The sequence below is a fragment of the Corvus hawaiiensis genome, chromosome 3, assembly GCF_020740725.1.
Source record: "Corvus hawaiiensis isolate bCorHaw1 chromosome 3, bCorHaw1.pri.cur, whole genome shotgun sequence".
Taxonomy (NCBI): Eukaryota; Metazoa; Chordata; class Aves; order Passeriformes; family Corvidae; genus Corvus; species Corvus hawaiiensis.
In genome coordinates this window covers 107,884,831-107,903,399 of record NC_063215.1, presented here as the reverse complement: position 1 = coordinate 107,903,399, position 18,569 = coordinate 107,884,831, and the positions used below count along the sequence as shown (strand labels likewise).

The window sequence follows — 18,569 nt, the reverse complement described above, 5'->3', positions numbered from 1 at the left end:
GCCCGCGGGTGAGGCGGGGGCCGCCGCAGTCCCCGCCCGCCGCCCGCCGGGAGGGGCCGAACGCCGCCGCCGCAGGAGCGCCGCCGCCGCCGGGCCGCGCCGGGCGATGCCGCGCCGGGCCCGGGGCCGCCGCCGCCGCCCTGCGCCCCGGGGAGCCGCCCGAGGTAAGCGGGACCCGGGGGGGGGGGCGGCAGGCCGGGCCCCCGCGGCCGGCGGGCAGCGCCTGTCCCGGCAAGGCCCGGCCGATGTGGGCAGGGGGCTCGGACGGGCGGGGCCGGGGGTGCCCCGGCGCTCCCCGGGGACAGAGCGCGGCGGGGCGGCCCCGCTCGGGCCCCGGGACGGGCGTCCGTCCGGCGGGGCCGCGCTGAGCCGGGGGGACCCCCAGCCCCCGCGGAGGCTCGGCCAGGCCGTGGGGGGCCAGGCGGGTGAGCCCCCGGCCGTGTGGCGTGCTCCAGATGTGCCACATCCACGGGCTCCCCCATGCCCACCAGCCTCTGATCCCTCCCCCTGAGAGGCACCTGTGTCTGACAGGTTCAGGCTTCGCTGCCTCCCGCAACGTGCCAGGATGCTGCTGGGCCCAGGGATGCACGACTGCGCCGGACGCCTGCTCCCTCAGCCAAAAAGCAGGAGTTCAGGTAGCTTGTGCCCAGGGCCCTGTGCCATCAATTTCAGCCTCAGGAGCATCCATGTGCGAGGGTGACCATTAACTGTGTGGCATCCATCCTGCTCCCAAGCACTTGCTCCGTGGTCAAGTGCCAGCTGCACGCTGCCCCCTGGATGACCAGGATGGTGTCCCAGGGCCCCCGCACAGCCCAGGCGTGGCAGAGGCGGGCTCTGCGTGGGCAGCCTTCGTGCAGCGCTGTGCCACACAGTCATCAGCCCAGTTTCATCCTCCATTTCATCCGGGGGGCTGGCTCCCCTCCAGAGCAGCTGCCAAGTTGTGCCTGGCGAGGCCCCGGCTCTGTCCTCCCTCTTTGCCTGCGAAGGCAGCTGCCTGCAGCTGTGCTTGGTCAGGGGGAGGGAGTCTGACAGCCCTGGTCCAAGGCAGGCAGGGTGCTTTTGGGGACAGTGCTTTGCTCTGCCCCAGCCCAGGAAAGCTGAGCATCCCACAGAAATTCAGGGCCGGTTGCAGAGCTCCTTGTGTCCTGGAGCTGTGGGTGGGCTCGTGCTGCTTTTCCTTGCTTTCAGTTTATGGTGTTGGGGCAGGGTGGGCATGGGCAAATAGCTCTAGGCAAAGCTCTTGGGGAGTGTGAACCTGAAGGAAACCGAATATTGGGCCAATTTTTTCCCTGCCACCCCACATTACAGCCAGGCTGAAAAAGCCAGGCTTCCTCTTGTGCTGTGCATGAAAATAAAGAGACTAAAAAGAGTGGTCCTGGATCATAGCAATTAAGGGCCTGCTTGGCTTAAACACGTAAGTCTGGTCTTACGTGCCTAGTGGGGGGAAAATACAAGCAGTACCACTGGCTGGGAAATCCCATGGAAAATAAGGCACATGCCTTTGTGGTGGCAGAGGCTAGTCAGTGTGATGAGCTACCAGAAGAGACAGTAGGCTCCCAAGTGCTTGAAGTGTCCAGCCTGCCCCACCATGTGCTTCCTAGGAGCTGGGTTTCAGCCAGCACATGCCACCAGGATGGCCTGGTCAGCCTGAGGAGCTCTTTGGCCAGAAATCTGCAGGTTTGCAACAAACCAGGCACATAGGATGGGAGAAATCTATGAATGGCTCCCCCCTTCTTTCAGCCATCCACAGCTGTTGAGGAGAGGGCGGCAGAAGGGGGCCCAAGGGTGGGGATAGGAAATCTCAGCAACTCCCTGATGACCCTGCCTGTTCCTCTGTGCAGGATGGTTCCCCCACCACCTGTCAGCAAGCCCCATGTGTGCCTCTCCACTGTGCTCATCATGACCAGCCTCGTCCTCATGGATGCCTACCTGGTGGAGCAGAGCCAGGGCTCCAGGAAGCTGGGCATCTGTGTCATGGTGGCAGTGGGTGACATATGCTTCCTGCTGGTCCTCCGCTATGTGGCTATCTGGGTTGGGGCAGAGGTAAAGACAGCTAAGCGAGGATATGCCATGATCCTCTGGTTCCTGTATGTCTTCGTTCTGGAGATCAAAGTCTACTTTGTATACCAGAATTATAAAGCTGACCGGAAAAGCTTGGATCTCATAGCCCGCAAAGCGTTGACCTTGCTGCTCTCCATCTGCATCCCAGCTCTCTACGTGTTGTTGGTGGCCACAGAGCACATGGAGTACGTCAGAACATTCAAGAAGAAGGAAGATCTCCGCAACCGCCTTTTCTGGGTCATTGTGGACATGCTGGATGTGCTGGACATCCAGGCCAACCTCTGGGAGCCTCAGAAGAAGGGGCTGCCGCTCTGGGCTGAGGGCATCATGTTCTTCTACTGCTACATCTTGCTCCTGGTCCTGCCGTGCGTGTCCCTGTGCGAGATCAGCATGCAGGGGATCAGCATCGTGCCGCACCGGATGATGCTGTACCCCATGCTGAGCATGCTCACCGTCAACATCACCACCATCTTCATCCGAGGCAGCAACATGGTCTTCTTCAGGGATGCCCGGGTCTCCAGCATCTTCATGGGCAAGAACATGCTGGCCATTGGGATGAAGGTCTGTATGTTTGTGCAGTACCAGCGGCACCAGCACCACACGCCCCCGGGGCCGGACCCACAGCACAGCGCTCCAGCCCAGCCGCCCACGGGGCTGCGCAAGGCCCGGGACCAACCTGCCTGCCCCGAGGAGCTGGCCCAGGACAACACGTGACGAGCCAGCAGGAGCTACAGCCTGGGCATCCCCATGCCTGGCCGTACCTACAAACCCGGGGCAGGCCGCTGAGCTCCCTGCCTGGACAGAGGGCAACAGCCCTGCTCCCTCCTTCCCTGGGCAAAGCTGCTCAGGGCCCCGAGAGGCGCATGGCGAGGGCCCCCACAGCAGTCTCTGTAAGGCTGCAGAGCAGTTTGGAACCTCAGCACCCCACCTGGTAAACCAGCAGAGCAGAGGAGGAAGCCAGGGTCGCCTGCTGTGAGTTGTGTCTGGGTGAGGCCAGGCAGCCCTACCCTGTGCCAGGCTCTCTGCCAGTGCTCCCCGTACAGCACTGCTCTCTGGCCAGCCAGGGTGCCACACGGGGACACAGCGGGTCACCCACTCTGCTGTTGTGGTTGGCCCTGGCTCCAGTGTGGTCCTTGGCAAGCAGCCTGCTCCCCACTGTGTGAGCCGAGGTCCCCATGCAGGGGGAGCAAGGCCTGGGCCTCCCCCTGCTGTCACCCCTCTCAGCCAGCTGCAGGCCTGGGGGGACCCAAAAAGGGGTGACTGTCCTTTTTTGTATCTCCCTCTTTGCAATAAAAGACCTGAGCCCTGCAGCCTTTCTATGTCTGTGTCCCTGCCAGCAGCAGCTCCTGTGGGAGCCTGTCCCTTGTGTGATTGGGTGTCCAGCTGCAGAGTGTGTGGAGAGGCTCACTCAGTGAGCCTCTAGGCTCTGGGGAGAGCATCCCAGGCCACTGGGTCTGGAGCCATTCCTCCTGGTCCACAGGTCCTGTGAGAGTCTGGTGGGCTCCGAGGGTGTCACTGGCAGGGTGTGTGTTGGCAGCTTTGTCAGCCACCACCGCCTGTGCAACCAGTGCAGTCACATCAACTGGGACCAGTCATGCCCAGGGACACCCACAGCAAGTCCCCACACTCCACTCGGAGGGACACCAGTGCAGGTCTGCCCAAATCGCCTTAGAAACAAGGAAAATAAGCCAACTGCTTGAGGCTGGGAGGCTACTGGCAAGAGCAGCTCTCCAGCAGTAGGAAGCTCTCAGGAGATGTTGGAAGCATCTCCTTCCCTTGGAGCTGGTGCTGCCGTGCTGCTGCCTGCCCAATACCCAGTGTCACCTCACCCCTGGCTGAGCTGGGCAATGCCCCAGGGCTTGCCCTGCTGCAGGGTGCTGGGCCCAGGAGCTGGCAGGCACACAGGCCCCGGGCTCACTGCCACCGTGCTGAGCAGAAGCAGGTGACATCCCAGTGACGATGTCCTTGCTGCACACAGGCACTGGCCTCAGCAGGAAGACCTTTAGCTCCAGAGGGGCAGGAGGGGAAAGCACGACCACTTTGGGGGTGCACCAGCCTTGCCACCTGCTGCACCAGACCTACAAGCAGCAGGGGCTGGGGATACGTGGACTCAGGGATGCTGAGGAGTGCCATGGGATCCCTCAGCAAGGCCCTGGCAGCAGGTCTCAACAGGCTGGCACATCCCATATCTACTGCCTTCCCCCAGTTCCACTGCGACTTGTCACCAGAGCAGGACTTGCATCATCCACAGGAACTTCAGTGGAGGCAGGTGCTTCAGCAACACCCTCAGGCCGGCTGACCTGCTCCTTGTTCCACGTTTTGCTCCCAGCAAGGCCTGTCCCCAGGCCCTAAACACCTGTGGCCACCCACACAGCACAGCTGTGGCCAGGCACTCTCCCAGCACACCCTGACCTGTCACACTGGGGTCACCTGGGCCATCCCCTTGTCAGCACAGCCACAGCAGACATGGGCAAACGGAGCAAGGAGAAGCAAGAGGGCTGGTGTTCAAACATATTGGAGAGAGGCATTGACTCCTCTGAGTTCAAACACTTTTGACTGTAACAGCACTAACAGTGGGAATAGAGGATAACAGGTACTTTATTTCATACAGGATCAGTTTCCTAGAAGTATTAATAACGCTGTGGAGATGACCCTGAGAAACCAAGCTGCTCTGAAGGAGAGATCCCAAACAGCAATACCTGAGCAGTCACAGCATGCCCCATGTATGAGGAAGGCCAGCCACACCTAGATCTGCATCACCAGGAGCAGCCCATGTGGAGCAGAGTGGTCCTCTCACCCTTACTCATCTCTTGTGAGACTACATCCAGACACTGACCCATGCTGGGCCACAAAAAGACAGCTGTTGGTTGTCTGGGCTGACTCCAGTTGGGTATGGGAAAGCTGTCAGCGGCGAGAGCACTGCTAGGAAAGGCTGAGGGAACAGGATTTATTCACCCTTAGGAAGAGGAGGTTTTGGGGAGACCTTACAGCACCCCTTTCCCACCCACCCCCCAGAGCTGTGACAAAGCTGCTGAGAAGACAGAGCCAGGCACTTTACTGAGAACAAGACAGTGATTGTGCACTAACACCAGGAAGGTTTCCTGGATGAGGGGACAAAAAGTTCCGTCTTGAGAACCTGAAGCAGTAGGGCAGAGGCCAAGAGAGGCGAGGGCATCTGTCCTTGGACATTACCAGACCCCACCGAAGCAGCTCTGGGCAACCTGATCTGAAGTCAGGGTTGCTGCTCTGAGCAGGCATTGTCCCACATCCTTTTCTGCCTCAGTGGAAATCTGAAAAGATCTGGAGTAGAGCCAGCAGTGCAGGGCACGACTCAGGCTTTCCTTGCTAGAGTTAGAAATGAGCAGGTGCAAGGGCAAAGACAGCTGTCATCACCATCAGCATCTGCAAAACACACCACCCAGGCATGACCTAAACCACAAGCAAAGAAGGTACTTCAGCTACAAAAACCCCACTATTTCCTTCAGCTCAGCCTCTGCTCTGCTGCCTTACAGCACCACTGTGCAGTGGAAGGCAGATCCTGGGAATTGGGATAACCATCTCCCAGGCCTGGCCAAGGCAGAATGAGTCCCAAATGCCAGACAACAGCAGGACTGTCCAACAGTCACAGGTTCTTCTGTGAGGGCAGATGGCGCTTGTCTTTGATGGCATTCCTCTTCCTCTTCTTGTTCAGGAAGCTCTCCAGCTTTCCACTCCTCTTCAGCTCTGCATACTTCTCAGCTAGTTCCAATTTCCGCTTCTCAGCTGTAAAGTCAAGTTTTATACTGAAGCCCAAAACATCTCTACAGAGCAGCCCCTCCTCACCTCTCCCTCCCTGGTCCAGGCTTAGCTTGTCCCTTGAGTACCAGCACTAGAACAATCCCCCCCACAGCTCTGTGGAATAGTATGGACACTTTGCTTCCAGTGCTTGAATTCCTGCCAGCAGTACTCCCTCTGGATCTTCCTGCAGCATGCTCACACCAAGTACTTACATTTCTTTAGGAAGAAGGGTTTCTTTCCCTGCTTGGCCAATTCCCTCTGTTGTCTTTTCAAAGTCAGCTCCCTCTCTCTCAACTTCTGCTGTTTTTTCTGTGCCTGTTCCTGCTGTGTCTGTACAAAAAGGGTGGCCTGTGTCAGCATCAAGGCAGACCTCAGGTCACACATCCTCTCTCCCAGTGCCTCACAGAGAGGAGATGCTGCACTGAACTCACCATACGGTTCAGGAGCCGCTGAAGTTTCTCCTTCTGTTCCATGTTCCGGCATTTCTTCAGCTGCTTCTGAACCATCTGAAGAAGAGAGCAGAAAGCTGCATGACTGCCTGCCTATCACCTCCACTGTGAAAAACCTTTGAAGAAGTAGCCCCTGCCAAGCAAGGTTCTTCCAGGCAAGGATGGGCACAGAGCATCACCTCCTTCTCCTGCTTCTTGATGCTGTCCAAGAAGCTGTAAGTCTTCATAAATATTTCCGGCTTATATTCTCCAGACAGGTCATCAAATCGAGGGTCTCTCTGGACCTGACAGCAGGGAAGGCAAAGGCAAGAGCTGTAGTCAGTGTCAGCCTGCTTGCTCTCCTTTCATGGATCAGCCACTGTTTTCCCCAGCAATGTTATGTTCCCACCACTGAAACATCTCCAGTTGGCAAAGATCAAGTACGACGGTCAAGGTGGCATCCCCAAAGTCATGCCTGCATCCAGTTTCCCATGCAACAGACATCTCCACATGCAAGTCTGCCACCCAGGAATATCCAGGAACAGCAGCAGGAGTGCTGCCTCCAAACTCCTGCAACTCCCAGACCAAGAGCTGGCTGAATATGTGTTGTCAAGGTGATGGATTTGGGAGCTCAAACCTATCTAGATTTTCACAGATTAACTGGGTCAGGTCATGCAAAAAGGGAGAGACAAAAAGAAGTCTCTAACTGTGGAAATTTCCATATTCACATGATCCAGCAACGGTAAGTGAAAAGTTACATTCAGATGGAAAGTAGATGGACATCTGGAGTCCCAGGATTAGTACTGAACAGTGACCATGGTTTGCAGTGAAACTGTCATTGGTGGCAGTCACTGCGCCTTCTAGGAAGGCCTGGGTCACAAACTCTCAAGTTAACCTGCACCTGCTCCTGCACCCACCCACTGTTCTCCCCAGGGAAACGCTGTCACTGTCTGCACTCGGCAGTGGTCCAGCCCTGTTCTCCAGAAGTAGCCTGGGCCATCTGCAGTAGCCCCATTCCCAAGTGTGTGCCCTGTCAGCAGCGCTCAGGGAAGTCATGAACTGGGGAGGGGCAGCACTCACCTTCTTCCTAACAGGGACGACTTGTCGCAGGAAAGGTACAGGCTTCTTGGCAGACATCTCCAGTGGCCTGAAAATGAGAAAAGTATATTTAAGAGGAGCAGACATCAGAATGAGGCCCAGGCTAATATGCTGGGAGGTTATTTGGACCCTCAGAGGAAGATTACTGCACAACAGACTCTCCCAACTCAATCCTCACCATGATACCTAGAGAAAGCAAAGAGGTGACTCAGTCAAGAGCCACAGAAGGCTACAAGAACCAGATGTATCAATGTGTGGTTAAAACAGCCCACACAGAACCTGAAACAACTCCACTGTCTCAAGTGAAAACCTACCACCTGCATCAATAAATGTGCTGTACTGATTATTCCTCTCATGGAGTCACAGAATGGCTGGGGGTGGAAGGAACCTTTCCTAAAGCAGGGTTACCTAGAGCAGGTTGCACAGGATTGCACCCAGGTGGGTTTTGAGTATCTCCAGAGAAGGAGACTTCACAACCTCACTGGTGAGCCTGTTCCAGTGCTCAGTCACCCTCACACTAAGGAAATTTTTACTTGTATTCAGGTGGATTTCAAAGATAGGGAGAGCAGCTGAGCAATAACATCTGCCAGCTCCCTCAGCACTCATGGGTGTCACAGCTGGGAATTTCTGCACTGGCCTGGTAGTCACAAAGAGAGGCCAATTCCACTATGGCCAGGCTCAGCAAGAAAGCCCAGTTTAACACCAGTAAGGAAAGAACCAGCCCCCAGGAGAACAGGCTGCACAGCAGATGGCACATATCCTGAGAGGGACTCCACAATGAATCAGGACCATGAGGATCACAGTGACAACCAATTAAAGGAACAAGTTCTCCTTGCAACACAGGCCTTCACAGCTTGATGTTTCAGGCACACAGGGGGGCCAGGATAAGGTGGGACAACAGGGTATTACTCTCCCCAGTATTACTTGGGTGCTGCATCCTGTGACTGGTCAGTACCTCAGGCAAGTTACCAGAAACGTGAGAAACCTGTGAACCACCTGCTGAGAGCACCACAGCCAGCCACCGGTGACACTGGGCCAGAACACAACCCCACAGGCACAGGTTTTCCAAATCCCTCTTAGGGCAGCGTTCAGTGTATTCTCACATCTGCTGATGTGGCTACAAGCCTGCACAGTGCCCTGGAGTCAGCTTTATACAGCACTGCTGAAGCCAGCTCAGTGCCAAGGGATCTTCCTGAAGCCCTTTCTTTAAGAAGCTCACTTCCGTAACAAAAACATGAGAGAAAAAGCATGTGGGATTTACAGCAATACATCACTTAAAGGATCAGAGGAATTAAACAAAAGCAGAATTATGCAAACTCTGTGGCAGAAATAGAGACACTGTGAGAAGATGTTGCACTACACAAAATCCCCCAGAGTCTTGGGTAAAAAGTAAAGCAGAAACATCATCCTAACCAACTCTTTATGGCAGGAGAAATGGTTTTTGTGTTCTCTGCTTGTGTATTGAGCAGAGATTCAGAAATGAGTTAGGGAGTGCCAGTGTAACAGAGGAAAGCCATTCAAATCACTTGGATGCCACTCTGAGGACTGAAAACTAGCTAAATACTACAAATAAAGGGTAAGGGTACTGCTCTTACCAGTGGGGGCCTGTGGAGAACTGTAAAAAGGTGTGATAGCTTTTGGTGTGTTGAATACAGGAAAAAGTCTGTGATGGTGAGTACTGTGGAGAGGGAAAAAAAGGAAACTGACCACAGACAAGCCACAGATGAGACAGCAGCAGAAGGATGAATGGAATTCCAGAACAATTGTCTGTGACTGTAACTCCAGCCAGTGAGAGCCAGGCAGAAGATACTGATAAGCTGGAAGGGGTTTAGGAACCAGCAGGGCAACTATTTCAGGTCACAGTAGACACTATCACAGAGCCTGAGAGGCACATCATGCCAAGGGTTACAAGTGCCTTAATATAGAGGATATAAAGGTATTGAGTGCCAATTTAACTATCAAGTGACAGGTGGCTGCTGGGGATTTGAGGAGGACAGGATATTAAGAGCTCTGAAAACAGCACCAGACCATTCCCAAATGAAACACTATAGTGACAGGCATTATTGTCTAGTGTACTAAAGGAGATCTATGCCAGCTCCAAGGCAACACCATTGCTGTGAGAGGCTCCCAGTGTAATTTCTGGAGTGCAGAGAGCACACATTCACATTTTTCTGATCACAAAAGAGCCTCTTTACCCCTTTTTGCCTTGTTGCTGCTTCACTGTAGCTTTGGTAGGCTTCGCAGTTTTCTTCCCACCAGGCACCTTCTTGCTCACTCTCGTTCTTGCCTCACTCTGCACCCGCAGGAGTTCTTCAAAAGACATATCAGATTGATCTGGAAGAGAGCACAGGGCACACCTGAACTCAGCAGCTTCTCAAGGCACTTCTCACCCCCAAACTCCACCAAGAGGGATGTCTCAGAGCTTGAGACAGTGACACGAGCATAGCAGTGCCATCCCTGTACAACTGCGTGGCAGAAAGGAACCAGTGCATCCCTCAGCCTTCAATTCCTCTCCCATCAATCACTTCAGTCTTTACCACTGGAGTAGAGCAGCCTTCCCCTCTTCCCAGTGTCTTTGCTTCTCTCTCCACTCAACAGCACACACAAGACCAGTACAAAGAGCAGTACGAGTTCTACAGTGGGCATTGCAAACTCTGAGGGGTCACCTCTCAGTCCTGACTTTCCCACTTTAACCTTTCCTTAATATCCCTTAGTGTCAGTAACCTTTAACATTTCTTATAACCAGAATGCAAAATTATTATCATCATACTATTCTTCATCCTAGATTTATACCTCTAGGTGTTCAGAACCAACAACTGAAAGCATTTCTTCAAGTCAGCACTTGGATATGCTCATTCCGCTCTCTTTTAAGGGCAAGAAGGGGTTTGCACTGAGTCCCTTGTGGAAGGGAAAGCTTTGACAAACTGACTTAGGTGGTGGTTGCCTGCCCAGCACCTCTGAGCAGTGACAGGCACATGGTCTTTCTGAGCCTTTGCAATACAAGACACCCCAACTGTGGCCCAGCAGGGACAATCACAGCCTGTCTGTGATACCTTGGCTGGATGCCAGGTGTCCCTCAAGCTGCTCTTGTAGCCCACTCACTCCCAAAGCCTTGCCACATAAACAGGATACACTGCCCCCTGAGTAAGGTTTGTGTGTGCTTTGCCAAATTCAGGAAGCAACATGAGGTCAGTCACATTGGCTCAGAGCACGGACTCATCCCAGGCACTCTCATCCTGGCAATAACCAAGACTTTCTGCTTCAGAAACTACTCCCATCATCCAGAAAACATAATGGGCACAGCCAAGAGCTGCCTCAATAAACGTTTTCTTTTTGCTTGTTCTGAATGCTCAGGAACGCTGCTCTGATGATGGTCATTAGTGCTCTGAGGTGGGATCTGGGAACAGTGACTATCCAGTCTGCTGCACAGGGGACAAAGGAAATGTGAATACAGCATGATTTCATTGCACTGCTTCCCCTAAACACCCCTCCCATCCGAATTCTGAACAAGGACAGTCAAAAGGACAAAGAAAGCATTAAAGGAAAGGAATAACGATGTGGAAGATACTCTTGGCACTTGATGAAGACAAGGCACCGTCACTTGCACTCCAATATTCCATTTGGCTGCAAGTCCAAAACAATACTGTTTAAATAGCAAAGGCTTACAGGATGTCAATGAAAATGAGACAGAGACATCACATAAAAAGATGCACCATTTAGCAAAGGATTAAAAGGAGGTTTGGTATAAATCAGGCAAAGCAAAGGCATGCAGAGTGCAGAGTTTCCACTGATAAAGTATCTCAATACTGGTACAGGAGACCAAACCTGACTACCTGAAACCTAATGGAGAAAATGATTTCCACACAGTAGTATCAGTCCACAAAATACATCCTACTGTCTATTTGTAGGAGATTGAATTAACCACTCACAGTGATAAAAACATCACTGGACATCACTATAAAAAAAGAAGCCTGTTTTGGGGCAGAAGTGAATGGTCCCAGCAGGCATTCACTGCTGGGCAGCAGATTTGTCAACTGTGTGTGTGAAAAGGTTCTGGTTAAAAAGGCAGGATTAGCTTATTTTCCTTGTTCCTTGCATTCTTTCTCGAGGACTTAACTTCCCTATTTTTTTCTTTCCTTTTTTCCCCTTAGAATATAACTTACCTTTTCTGTCCTGCCTCTGTAGTCCATTTAATTTTCCCTCCTGCCATTTTTCCCCTTCATCCATTATTTTGTGGATTGTTTCCTCCTTTTTGCACCTCTTGATAAGCTACTTTTACCTGCTGATAACAGGGGCATTTCCTACTCACAAGCACAGCCTCCTCGTGTTTGCTCTCCTCCCACAGACTCCTGTGACACATGGACACCTTATGCCTTCCTCAGCTCAACCTGTAGGGAGCTGTACAATGTGCAGAGCACATCAGAGTGTCCAGGATGCAAGAACAGATGGCCTAACGAAATACCTGATATCTGCCCAGTCGTTCCCTGCTGAGACAAAATCAGTGCTGGACTCTAACAGAACTCCTGCTGCTCCAGAAACAAGATCACAGAGGGCCCTGACAGATGGCAAAAGCAAAACTGCTGCTCCTGTTCCCATCCAGCTGTGGGAAGGAAAGAGTGCCTGTCGGTGATCCTCCCTCTGAGCTTTGCTCACCATTTCCTCACCAGAGGAAAACAAAATGCCTACACCAGATGGTGGGGCACCTTGCCCACCAGAGAATCCCACTGCCAAAAGCTCACGTCTAGAGATGTGCCTCCCCCACGGCCCCACACCCTGGAGACCCTTTCACAAGGCAGCCAGTGACTCCTCACAACTGTGACACGCTGTGTTGTGCCCTGTATTTGACACCAGTGTCCGCTCCCTCGCAATTTCCTTCACGGACTTTTGCCGTATTTTTCGTAAGGTTTTCATTCTCACCTGGATCGTTCTGAGATGAGGAAACCAAACTGCGTCCACTGCTGTGGATGAGAACCACCAACCCCCCGCCTGAACCTCAGCCCACGTTGTGCCCACAGCCACGCATCGCCTGCTTCTTCCACTCTCCTGTCCTGGGAGGGCCTCTCGAGCTCCTGCACATCTGAACTGCCACAGAGAATTGTCCCCGAGATGTGTGACATCTTCCACAGCAACCCGGCCTGGTGCGAGGTGTGTCCCCGCCCACGGCAGGGCGGGTGGAACTGGGTGATCTTTAAGGTCCCTTCCAACCCAAACCATTTTATGGGTCTGTGTTTTCACGCACTGGGAAGGAGACGGGAGAAAAGAGGCCCCTACACGTGTTTGTTGCAGGGCCCTCTCACCCAGCTCCAGCGCAAACCCTGCTGGTGATCCCGAGCTGCTCAGCCGGGCAGGCGAGGGAGGGGTGCAGGAGCTGGAGTACCAGAGGGCACCGAGCCGTGCGGCAGCTCGTTTCCCCCTAACCGGGCATCCGGGACGCCCCGACCGTGCCCCGGGCTGAGGCCGCCGCCTGTCCCGGAGTCGCTCCCGCCGGGCCCCCCTCACCTTTCCCGCCAGCCCCAGCCACGCTCCCGCCGTCGTCGCTGCTGTCGCTGTCGCCAGAGCCCTCCTCCACCGCCTCCAGCCTCCCGAGCGGCTGCTCCGCGGCCGCCTCCTCCTCGCTGTCTGTGGAAGCGGCGGCTCGTCCCCGGCCCCGGCCCCGGCCCCGGCCCCGGCCCCGGCCCCGTCCCGGCGGCTCCCGGCGCGGCCCCATCGCCCCCGCGGCCCCGGAGCGGCACCGGCGGAACCGGAAGCAGCACGCGCAGGCAGAGGCGGTCACGTGGGGGAGCGGCCTTTATTGTCGTCCTTTTTTTTTTTTTTTTTTCCTTTTTTTTTTTTAGGCAAAAAGCGTTCCTTTCTGAGGTATGGGTGACGTACGCAAAGACCCTAGCGATACCCATCTAAGCAGTCAATAAGTGTTTATGTGCAATATCTGGATCCCTCTGCACTGCTAGACTGAGCCGTCCTGATGCTGAATTTATCTCAGCCTAGACAAAGTTTCTAATACGAGTAATAAGTGTATAAAAGGAGGGTTTGCCACTGCCTCCAACCGGATCAGCTGCAGCTGTTAGAAGTGACCAAGAGGCTGAAAGGAGATGGGGATACTCATAGTGGCCTGCATTAGGAAAGGTACAGCCAGCAGACCAAGCGATGTCAGCATCTCTGTAGACTTGACACCTGTGAGAGCACACTTGGAATGTTGCATCCTATTTTCTGTTCAAAAGGAAAGCGAAGGAACTGGGGAGGGTCCAGCAGAGAGTTCCCAAGGCAGACAGAGGCATCGTCCTCGGTTTCCTCGGGACGGGGCCAGCGGCGCGGCGCGGGCGGCGAGAGGCTGTCGGCCAGGGCGCGGAGCTGCTCGGCCAGGCGCCCGAGGTCCCGGCCCGCGGGCGGGGCGGCGGCGCGGGGCTGCCGGGCGCGCAGGTGGGCCGCCTCCTCCTCCCTGCGGCGGACACGGGGTCAGGGACAGCCTGGGGGCCGCGCTCACCTGAGGCAGCGGCAGGTGCAGGTGATGCAGCCGCCGCCCCTCCCCGGGACCCCGCTCACCTGAGGCAGCGGCAGGTGCAGGTGATGCAGCCGCCGCCCCTCCCCGGGACCCCGCTCACCTGAGGCAGCGGCAGGTGCAGGTGATGCAGCCGCCGCCCCTCCCCGGGACCCCGCTCACCTGAGGCAGCGGCAGGTGCAGGTGATGCAGCCGCCGCCCCTCCCCGGGACCCCGCTCACCTGAGGCAGCGGCAGGTGCAGGTGATGCAGCCGCCGTCCCGCCGCGCCCACACGCGCAGCCAGGTCCAGGCGCGGTCCTTGCGCAGCACTCGCAGCACGGCGGTCCCTGCTGCGGGCCCAGCCCCGGCTCCCAGCGCTGCGGGCGAGGGAAGAGACAGCGTGAGCCGGCAGTAGGGCACGGCCCCAGGCTGCCTGTACAGCCCGCAGGCTGCCCCGATGAGCTCTGCCGTCGGTCACTAGTCTGGCCCCAGCGGGACAGAAGCCACACAGAGCAGAGTCAAGTCCGCAGCAGTCCTGCCCTCGCAAAGACATGGGGCTCAAATGGGCTTGCCTCTCCTCTGTATACTGTGGCAAAGCAGGATGCCCACCTCCAGGTTAGAAACTGCCTGTGACCTTGTAGACAGTGTATGGGGTGTGTAACCACTTCCCTGCCTCATCCTTTTTGGAGCAGGGAGTCACAACAAGGAGGACTGAATTCGCTTTGTCGCTGCTGTCCTGGATAGCCACGTTTCAGGCATAACCAGACCAGGGAGCCAGGGGACAGCACGCATGTTCCCAGGCCTGACACTCACCCACGGCCCTGTGCTGGGCAGCTGCCAAGTCAGCATCCTCAGGGTGCAGGAGGCTGTACCACGACTGACCGACCAGCTCCTCCCTGTGGTAGCCGAGGTGGTAGGTGACACTGGGAAAGACAAGGGGAGTGGGGACTGAGTGTTGTACAGAGCCTGCACTGTGTCAGCAAGGAGCAGCTGCTGCATGACGAAGAATGAAACAGCAGAGGTACAGAAATGAGTTGTAAATGAGGGAAGAGGTTTGGGAAGTGTTTGTGAGAGTCTCAGTGCTCATGCAGGGTCTAGCCTGCATCCCATACACAGGCTTGGTGAAGAGAAATGATTCTTGCTGCCTGAGATGTACAGCTGGAGCTGTGGTGCACGCAGGCAGCCCTCACCTCTCCGTGACATCAATAAACGTCATGTCCAGGAGATGCATGCTCTGGAATATGTCATCCTGGGAAGCAGCTTCGCCATCTGTGGGCGACTGCACAACGGGTGTGCAGAGGGCCAGGAAGGCTGTGGTGGAGGGGGACGGTGGCCAGCGCAGGGCCACAAAGCGCCCACACACTGCCACGACCCGATTCCCCCCATGCTGCAGCCGGAAGGCCTTGGATGTACGCATCTCGCTGACAAAAGTGACTTCTGCAGGGAAACACACCGTTCAGAGGGTCAGGGGCTCCCTCACTCTGCTCCCAGCAGGGCTGGCCCTGGCTCTCTAATCACAGCCAAAGGCCAGAGCAGGGTGGCAAGATCCATGAGATGCCAGCTGAGGCCTCCCTTACCCCTGCCAGGCTCCTCCTGGGCAAGGAGGAGCTTCTTGTGCACATCCTCTCCCACTCGCCCATCCAGGATGTCAAAGACCGTGTCCCCTTGGGCAAGCAGCTCCACCTGATAAAGAGGGGGCTGCCCTCAGAGACTGTGCCCCTCTCAGTGGGCCCTGGCTGGCACCGTGGGGGCAGAGCCTGCTGGAGCCACAGCCCAGCATCTGCTGGGGCAGCGTACTGTGCATGCAATAAAGGCACCAGGATGGGTATGGGGACAGTGACTGCAAATGCTCAGTGAGCAGGCCTTACCACGGAGAGGCCCAGCACCTGAGCCACGTTCTCTGAGATGTAGACCAGCTTGTTGTCGGCTGAGAGCACAAGCAGAAATCCCGGGAGCAGGGAGAGTAGTTCTGTGCCGAGGGCCGGACCCGCAGGAGGAGCCAAGCCTGCGTGGGGAGGAGGGTGAAGTGCTGTCTTGGATGGGGCAGGAGCAGTGCCCCACACAGAGCCAAGCCAGCGTGGAGTACAGCAGTGCTGAGGGTACCTGGAGGGAACAGCTGAGCCCCCCGCAGCCGGAGGCACACCAGGGCCATGGTGTGGAGGTAGGAGAGCCGCTCCTTCTCCTCTGCGGAGATGGGCAGCAGGGAGCGCAGCGCCTGCAGCTCCGCATTGATCTGGTCTCGGCGAGCCTTGGAGGCACTCTTGGTTGACCTGCAAAGCCAGCCAGCCATCTGGGACACGTGTCCAGGGAGGGAAAGGGACTGCATTCCCTGCCTGTCACTGTGGGAAGAATTGCAAGCTCAGGGATATGGAATGGAGATGCTCAGCACCCGTGCCAGCTGCTGCCTCTAGGAGAGCAAACCTTGTGGGCACAGGCAGAGGTGCTCAGGCCTGCCCAGGGGCACACGCCGCTGCTATGGCTGTTGCCTCTCCTGCTGGGCACCAGGTTGGACACTGACATGTGCTTTGGTAGGGAGCCCATGTGACACAACCTCCCCACCAAACCCAAGGATGGAAACTGCATCCAGACCTGGAATGTGCACCCCAGCAGAGTGCAATATGCCTTTCCTCTTAAACCACCTAAAATACCTCTGCCCCTCCAAATTCCTGCACCTCCTCCCCATGCACCAGCTGGCAATCCCGCTGTCCCAGGCTGGTGTCAGCATCTTGCAAGGGCCATTAGATCCTACACCAGCTGTCCCGGGGTTCTGGGAGGCCATCCCAGCCCTGAGGGAGGGCAGGAGGGAGCTCACCTGAACGGCCTCGAGGCGCTGGGTGCCTGCTTGGCCCTCCTGGGCAGGCAGCTCATCTCCGCCTGCAGGGGCCGGTGGCAGTGGCTGCAGAAGATGGTCATGCTGCCGGGACTGGGATGGCCTGAAGCTGGCAGGGAAACGCTGCCTCCTTCGCCTCTGGCTGTGGCTGAACCTGCTGACCCTGCTGCTCCTGGCCTCCTTTTGTACCCTCCTGGAGTGCAGAGGCCAAGCCACTCACGGAGAGAGTTACCTCTTGTGACGCAACTCCAAACAGCTCGGGGCTATTTTTAGAAGGCAGGCTGCTAAAAATAGCCCTTGCAGCCAGCTGCAATTTGAGAGGGGAAGTAATAAAAGGAAGCCAGGGTCTTTAAAGCAAACCTGCCGCTCAGGAGGGGGCAGTGACAAAGACAGCAGGGGGATCCCCTGTGGGGCACACATCTGCCCAGCTCCTGCCAGCCCAGCAGAACATCCTGTGTCTAGTCTGCCTGCCTGGGAGCTGTGCTCTCCAGCATCACTGATGACTGGGCTGGGTGCTGGGAGAAGGAGCTGATAAGCCAAGAAAATGCACTGGAGACACCTGGACCAAGGTGGTGAGCAGTGTCCCATGCCCAAGCCTGGCAGAGGCAGGTTAGGGCCACAGCACCCGTGAACCCAAGAGAGCCCCTTGAAGAGGAGTGAGGTATCAGTGACCCCTCTCGCTGATGAGCCCCTTATTTTCTTCCCAGAGAAGACTTCTCCCTGCCAAAGGTTTGCTCTCCAGAGGCAGCTGGCAGGGAGTGCTGAGCCTTTCTGGGGCCTATTGTGTCCACTCGATGCCCCAGAGATTGTGATTCTTCCCAGTGACAGCCATTCATGGACAGAATTGAGAGAATTGGGGAGCCTCTGTGCTCAGCACCGCACGACCCAGCCCAGGGACTCTGGTGCTCAGGAGGTGTTTCCTAGTGCCTGGCACCCTGCAAGGAGAGTAAGCTTGGTGCTTCAGTGCACAGCAAAAAAACGCCACCATTTATTTCACAGACTGAGAGCGCACCTGTGGCCAAGGCAGCTGATTGAGGAGGGGAGTTAGAGCTGCTGGACAACACAGGGTAGATGTTCACCTAAGTCCTTGTGGGTAACCTGTGGGTGCCAAGGACCACAAAGGACGAGCCCAGGCTGGGGCTGCTCTCCCTCAGCCAAATGTGCTGTCACAGCACACCCTGTTTCCCTCCAGGCCAATGATGCTCAGCACCTATCACGGTGAGGTGCTGCCAGCGTGTGAAGAACCAGCTCTTGTCGCAATTGTGGTGCCTTCTGTTCTCTTGCCACAGGGTTTTCACTGCTCTCAGGCCACTCCAGACTGCTCCATTGTGCTTGCATTGGCCACCTCCTGCAGGCTGAGGAGCCCAGGCACCTCTGCAACCTTGTGCTGCTGGCTGAGCACTTGACCCTGGCTGTGTGCCAGCCCTCAGGGCAGGGGAGACAGCCTGGGCCCTCTGCCAACCCATTCCTGGCAGGCAGCTACCACCATCTCTGTGACTTTACATCCCAGGAAACACCCTGAGTGCTTCCCTAGCTTTCTCTGCATTAGCCCCACTACAGTTGCCACGAGAGCTCCACATCAGACGCCTCACATTGGTGGGAAGGGGCTTGAGCACAGTCCTCTGTGCCACCCAGGAAGGCTGTCCCAGGCATCCCTCCACCTCCACCCCTGAAGCAGGAAGCTACAGAGCACCCACCTACCTGAACCAGCACAGCCCAGGAGACATACACCATTTTCCTTCTGTCCTCTTGCAGGACAGCATAACTCTGGGCAGCAGGCAGGTACCCCAGGGCAGTGCTGCTGAGGGGCCCAGCATCCCTTCCCCACCCCAGGTAGGGCTGTGGCTCACATCAGCCACTGCCTGCTGCTGCCACAAGCCACTAGTGGCCTGCAGCTTC

General features: G+C 56.2%; 3 protein-coding genes across 5 annotated transcripts; 1 reads left to right on the top strand and 2 right to left on the bottom strand.

Moving 5' to 3' along the window:
* The first annotated feature begins 126 nt into the window (after positions 1 to 126).
* LOC125323875 (transmembrane protein 121-like) lies at positions 127 to 3,371 on the top strand. Of its 3 annotated transcripts, XM_048299244.1 has the most exons (3): positions 127 to 164; positions 532 to 635; positions 1,842 to 3,371. In XM_048299244.1, the coding sequence occupies exon 3, from the start codon at positions 1,843 to 1,845 to the stop codon at positions 2,773 to 2,775; it is 933 nt and encodes a 310-aa protein (XP_048155201.1). In that variant the 5' UTR covers positions 127 to 164; positions 532 to 635; position 1,842; the 3' UTR covers positions 2,776 to 3,371. The 3 variants fall into 3 exon arrangements, with proteins under 3 accessions (XP_048155201.1, XP_048155203.1, XP_048155202.1); XM_048299246.1 differs by lacking the exon at positions 532 to 635 and having other exon boundaries at positions 129 to 164; XM_048299245.1 differs by lacking the exon at positions 127 to 164 and having other exon boundaries at positions 441 to 638.
* Positions 3,372 to 4,641: 1,270 nt separating this feature from the next.
* On the bottom strand, positions 4,642 to 11,660 carry RRP36 (ribosomal RNA processing 36). The gene is made up of 7 exons (XM_048299266.1): positions 11,528 to 11,660; positions 9,560 to 9,698; positions 7,347 to 7,413; positions 6,467 to 6,571; positions 6,270 to 6,344; positions 6,051 to 6,168; positions 4,642 to 5,823 (listed from the first exon to the last, which is right to left on the bottom strand). The coding sequence occupies exons 1-7, from the start codon at positions 11,589 to 11,591 to the stop codon at positions 5,684 to 5,686; spliced, it is 708 nt and encodes a 235-aa protein (XP_048155223.1). The 5' UTR covers positions 11,592 to 11,660; the 3' UTR covers positions 4,642 to 5,683.
* Positions 11,661 to 12,777: 1,117 nt separating this feature from the next.
* On the bottom strand, positions 12,778 to 18,550 carry LOC125322374 (neuronal PAS domain-containing protein 4-like). Its single transcript, XM_048296029.1, has 9 exons — positions 16,653 to 18,550; positions 15,944 to 16,110; positions 15,709 to 15,845; positions 15,418 to 15,523; positions 15,031 to 15,277; positions 14,654 to 14,763; positions 14,082 to 14,217; positions 13,550 to 13,800; positions 12,778 to 12,983 (listed from the first exon to the last, which is right to left on the bottom strand). Exons 1-9 carry the CDS (start codon positions 16,751 to 16,753, stop codon positions 12,778 to 12,780), a joined length of 1,461 nt encoding a protein of 486 aa, XP_048151986.1. The 5' UTR covers positions 16,754 to 18,550.
* Positions 18,551 to 18,569: the final 19 nt, after the last annotated feature.